General features: G+C 45.0%; 1 protein-coding gene across 1 annotated transcript in view; it reads right to left on the bottom strand.

The window, feature by feature from the left end:
* Positions 1 to 6,000, bottom strand: part of AOAH (acyloxyacyl hydrolase (neutrophil)) — an 85,807-nt gene that overhangs the window by 36,751 nt on the left and 43,056 nt on the right. Inside the window, exons 11-12 of the mRNA XM_009880071.1 lie at positions 5,780 to 5,828; positions 4,538 to 4,632 (exon numbers count right to left, since the gene is read on the bottom strand). Of these exons, the coding sequence (XP_009878373.1) occupies positions 4,538 to 4,632; positions 5,780 to 5,828 (144 nt within the window). The remainder of the gene's footprint in view (positions 1 to 4,537; positions 4,633 to 5,779; positions 5,829 to 6,000) is intronic.

Here is a 6,000-nt window from a genome sequence, read left to right as displayed (position 1 = left end):
TGGTCCCAACATCATTTTCTCTGTGTTGCTACACCTCAGGTAGATCCCTAGAGGGTAGACTTTGGGACTCAGAAGTACCAGGTTGGTCAAAAAATTCGAATTCGAGGTACCTGTGACTTCCCCTAGTGATACATAGGGTGGGGTGGAGTTTTTTGTTGTTTTGAGGGTTTTTTTTTAACCAGAGAAATAACATGCCTGAGCTACGGCTTTCAAAGATGTGTCCACCTTGTGATGGACATTTTCCACACCAAGTAGTGTGTCCATATGCTCTTTGTGGGAGGAACATACTCTAAGAGGGATGATAACTGTATTTGTGGCTTTGGAAACAGCACATGAAAACATGAGTCCCCAGCCTAATGTAGTGTACCTCTTGAGCTTGAGGCTGGACAAAATGGGCATGGAGTGCCTGCAGCTGTGTCAGGGTGGGCAGGCTGCCACTCAGGTCCTTGTGAGTTCACCCCCCCAATCCCAAAACAGCCTCCTTGACAAATGCATGAACATGGTTCAGGTCTCTGCATTTGCTCATTTAGGTTTAAAAAACCAGGAAGATCAGGAAGGCACTAAGGGACTCGATATGGGACAAGTGAATGATGCAACTTGATGCATTCCTTGACATGAGACATATGACAGGAGCATGTCCCCCTACACTAGATTACATATTACCCTGTGAGAGGCCAATTCTAAGTGGGCAGTAAGTTCCCAGTTACGCTGGGAAATCCAAAATCCACCATATGACATCTTCCCACCCACGGTCTCTGAGACGATGGCGCGGGCATCTGAATTCCAAAGCTGTTCAGCCCAAATACCCATCTGGTCACACCTGCGCTAATCATACGGTTACCCAAATGACATCCTGAGCCTGCTTCAGTGAGGAAATTTCTCATTCACATTCTCGCTTCCCTCACTCATCGTTACTGCTCCTTTGCATGGTAGAGTACGTGCAGCATAATCAGGGAAAGCAACCATTCTGCAGGGCCTCTTAACTAAATTCACAGCATCTCTCCTGAAAATTATTTCCCCACCTAATTAGCTTTAAAACAGGAATTAACAGCTGCCACTGATGTGGTGCTGATTAACAGAAGGGCTCAGAGCATTGTTACCAAGTGTAAATTTTACTTTACACTTCTATAGGGAAACACTTCTATATTTGAACGTGTATAATGACAAATATAAATAAGAAACAGATGAAATACATAAAGTATAAAAAATAGATAAGTAAAGATATAGAAAAACATTAAAGTAATAAAATAATACATTTAATAAATCTGAATTAGCAGGCACAAAACATTTCCTTGTACACATGATAAAAATCCGGGGGAGGAGGGGGGAGTCTATTTGGAATTCCATGTAGAGTGTTGAGATTCCATTGAAATGGAAATTAAAGCTTTGAACCAACTTTCATATTGACTGTAGAGAAAACCATTTGATAAGCTAATTTTTCTATGTGCCTTATCAAAGAAATTTTGGCAGAATCAAAGCAAAGTGTCTTGAGTTTGACACCACGGGGGAACAGCAGGTACACGAGGCTCATGCCTTATCCTCCCCTCTCAGAGCCCTAACTTCAAATTCTTGCTGTGGTCCTGGATGAAGGATGTTTTCTGTGAGATTAAGACATAGACTCTCCGTACGCTTTCTGGTCACAAAACCATCCCTGGATGTGCTTAGAAATTCTCCTTGAGGAAGGCCTTGCACTGAAAATAGATTGAAACTAGTTAATTAAACCTACAGATGAAGGATATTTGCCAGTAGTATTTAATACTACACATCCAGAGACAACAGTATTGCACCTTCACGACCCCAAGGCGGTTAGATTGCAGCTATTGCCATTCTACACACAGAAAACAAGACACAGAGGACAAGCAAGAGGAAAAGGCAGTGACAAAGTCTTAATTAGCTCAGAAGTTTTTTTGCTTGTGCTTTTGTGCTCAGGTGACAACTTTCTTACTTAAGGTGAGCTGCAAATTAAACAACTTTTTATTACTGCTAGAATTTAAACACAGATACTGGAGGGTTTTTTTTGTACAACTGAACTCCCTATATCTTTGCATTAATGTTTAACCACTGTGTTTTTGCCAGGTCAGTGGAAAAGCTTGCAAATAGCCCTAGCAAAGAATCTGTTCTTTCCTATCCCAAATCTCATGTACCCCAGACACCTGAGAGGCTGTGCAGCGCGCTACTGCTCAGCTAGCTGTAGGAGGGCTGCAAGGTAATTAGCGCAGCCCTGCTCTGTCCTGGGTAGCTGTAAATGACTTTTCCAAGTTCCTCTATATTACCAACATACCGTGCTACGCCCATCTCAGAGGTCTGTCTGACACTGCCCAGCTCGGGGTGCCTGGCGTCTGAAGGGACATAAGGTTATCTATACTGTCCTCTTTTACTTTCCTCTGCTAGCTCCAATAAGCGGTGTTTTAAGCAATACCTTAATGCATCCCTTTCTCACTGGGCTGAGAACAGATGCCAGCCCTGGTGCGTTGTACTGCTGCCCAAGAGACATTTCTCCTGGGACTGGCTTGTGGCAGCTCTGGATCAGCTTCTTTTTTACTTACTCATATATTGTATTTATCTTCTCCAATTGCAGTGATGTCTTAACTCCTTTTATTTTATATGGTGAGTGGAGTGGCTACGAAAGGCCAGAGAGTGAACACATCTCCCTTTGCCATCCTTACACTAGCTGTAACCCAGAGTCACCCTTTCTGCAAAGGAAAGCAGCTCACTTCTCCTTTTCCAACCACTCCTTGACCTTCCCCACATGCTGCCCAGATGGATTTGAGCACTGAGAGCATGTATTTGTTGGGTCTTACACAAAGAGCAACAGTTCCCTTCCCGTGGAAGTTGCTCTACACCCATCAGACAGTAACAAGGTACCATCAAAACTCACTTTACAATCTCCACTCTGGTTCCTGACCTTGAAGCTTCTACCTCTGCGTGCCATTACCAGCCCTCGATCCATCCAGCCAGTGGACCAGCAAGCTTCAAGCAAGAGAAATGCTTTCTAAACCTTCATTACAATGATAATAAAATGCTGACATAGTCTAAAACTATTCTTGCCTACATGGCACTGCTATCAGCGTTACTGCCAGAATCATCATCACCATCAGTATTATTACCATCTTTATTAGACAAGATAATCTCAATTATCACTAGTGCTAATTTATTATGCTCATCATCAGCTCTGTCATCAGTGTCATTGGTCTAATTGTTGCTCATAAACGTTTAACAAAGAAAAACAACTGCTAATCTGCAACATTTAAATCAGCTCAGCTCTGGGACCAAAAGTGGGAAACAGATGAAACTCTCAGACCTCCACTAGCACTGTAACTACTGACATTTTGGAGTAAGTTTTGCTCTCCAGAAAATGTCCATATCCTTCTTCCACAGAGGCCAGTGGAGGAGTAGCAGGTTTTCACCAGGATAGGTGGACAATGATGATCCACTCACCCCTGTGCAACAGACCCTTGTGCAGAGAAGGGCAACAGTCCTCCCTGGCTAGGGAATGACACCGGCTCGGGACAGGAAACAACAGCAAAGGACAGGAGCATACCTGTGTGTTTATCTCCACCCCCCAGTTGCAGTTTGCTGGAATGATCTTTTCCCCTCAATTATTGCATTCCATGCCAGTGGACTGCAACAGCTGAGGCTCAGCATAATTCACAGTCAGGCACATTTTGTTGTTGTTGTTTGAAAATGGGAAATGCTGGGATGCTGCCCAAAGACAGACATCAATGTGTTGGTGATATTTTACGGTCGCTACAGAAACTCTTCCCTTTAGGACAAGTCCATTATAAACCTTTGGATGACCCCCAAACACCTGCAGATGTGTTTGTGCAATGAGCCTCAAAGCCTGTACACTGGAGTTACTAGGTCTATTTCACGTGTGCCATAGATGAGGGAAAACAAACAGATTGCCCAGGGCAGTTGTGGATGCTCCATCCCTGGATGTGTCCAAGGCCAGGTTGGACGGGGCTTTGAGCAACCTGGTCGAGTGGGAGGTGTCCCTGCCCATGGCAGGGGCGTTGGAACTAGGTGATCTTTAAGGTCCCGTCCAACCTAAATCATTCTATGATTCTATGATTCTATGACACGCCATTTCAAAGCCAGATGCCAGAAACAGAAGTTCCCAGACTGTCAGCAGCATCACTTCTGCAACAGTAGCACAGCAAGGAGCCATACCAACAAGCCCACAAACAGCAGGACTGATCCCACAGACAGCACAGGTCTCCTTGAACCTCAGGCACGCGCATTGACAGCCAGATGTCCTGGTTTGTGTCTCTGGCACAGCACTGGGCCACTGAAGCCAAACTCTACTCTGACCCAATTGCACAGATGTCGGGGGAGCGGCAGTAGCACAGGGCTATGCCTTTTTATCTTCAGAAGAGCAGCCGCAGGAGGGTACCGACATACGTGAGACCCTGACGATGAATTCCAGTGCAATGAGGCATTTTGCACTTGTTCCCCTTTGGCAACCTGCGGCACAGGGCAGGACACAAGCAGCAACCCGCGGCAGAGCGATTTGGGCCACCCGAACACAATTCCTCACCGCTGACATCTGCGTGACGGTCATCCACTCGGGAGGGATGTGGAAGTGAGCGCCGGCTGAGTCTCCCAACAGCACGACCCCTTGTGAGTCCGCACCTAATTAACGCATTTTATTAGTCACGTGAGCAGAAAGAGTAAACCAGGGGATGGAGAGCAACCTGGACAGAGCAACAGCAACAGCAGCTGATGGAGTCACGGGGTGACTGGCTACACCACCCTTCATGTGGCTGAAATGTTCAGACCCTGCAATGGGATTTTTGCTCCATCTGCAGCAAAAACTGACTAACAGGCACGTGCCAACAAGCCTAGAGGAACAACTGGGGGCTGGGCACGAAAACCAGGGAGAGGTCTCGCTAATCAGAAAAAATCCTGGTTGTATTCAAGGATGTATGTGTTGTTTCAGCAGAGGCTCTGCTGTGCTGCCGACATTTATCTTTACCACCCATAGAATATGCATTAAAAAGTACTTAAACATTCGGGGAAATCGGATTACTCAGGAAATTGCTCAAAGCTCCTTATAACAGAACTGGGTGGCGGATGTGCTACTCATATGAGTATTTTTGCTGGAACAATCTGGCTGGTTTATAATTAATGTTACTTAGCATTTGTAGATTGCCTTTCATCTAAAAATGTTGAAACGTCTTGCCAGGTAACAGTTCATCCCCGGGATGCTGATTTACATGCAAGGCAAGGTGAGCAGCAACGGTAGTCACGGCTGTTTAGTAAGGATGCTATTTGTGCACGCGTGTGTGTATACACAGACACCCACATCACTGTCAGGGAGATCAGCTAATGCCATCTCTTCACCTCTTTAAGGCCTTCTCCGGAAAAGTATCGGAGTAATTGCCGGTGTTTATGGCAACGGGCCAAACTGGACCAACGCAGGCGTTAAACCACTCTCCTGAATCCCAAGGGCATCCCTCTGGGTTAGGCTTCAGGCACCTCAGAAGACGCGGAGATGACATCTCTGTTTGCTGCTGTCCCTGATCTATGGGTTCAAACTTAATAACTGAGCGAGCTGTTAACAAGAAATTACCAGCAGCCTGTGTTTTTCACACTCCATCTTTGCCCATCCTCATGGTAAAAAAAGAATAAAATTATTCTGCCATTTTGCCTTTCTTATGAAGTTGTAAAACCCGTTGTCTTTCCCCTACATTGGCAACGACCATGAAAATATTAAAATATTTATGAAATGAATGCAAAAGACACATTGTTTCTTGCATTGATTGTAAAGGATGCTGACCTTTGCAGAATTTCTCCTCGTAGGGAATTCCATCTTTTGGATCCACACCCTGTTGGAGGAGAGAAGGGGCAGATGATAGTATTTACGTAGCGCCTGAAAAATGGCAGTGCAAAACACAGGCTGGGAATTCAGTTGTTCTTGAATGTTTGCCTGCAGGAAGCACTGCGTCATGATAATGATGCTTTCCATTACATTATTTTAACAAGTATATGTACATTTAA

This window comes from Charadrius vociferus, unplaced genomic scaffold (assembly GCF_000708025.1).
Source record: "Charadrius vociferus isolate BGI_N301 unplaced genomic scaffold, ASM70802v2 scaffold760, whole genome shotgun sequence".
NCBI lineage: Eukaryota > Metazoa > Chordata > Aves > Charadriiformes > Charadriidae > Charadrius > Charadrius vociferus.
This window is presented reverse-complemented; position numbering and strand designations above follow the sequence as displayed.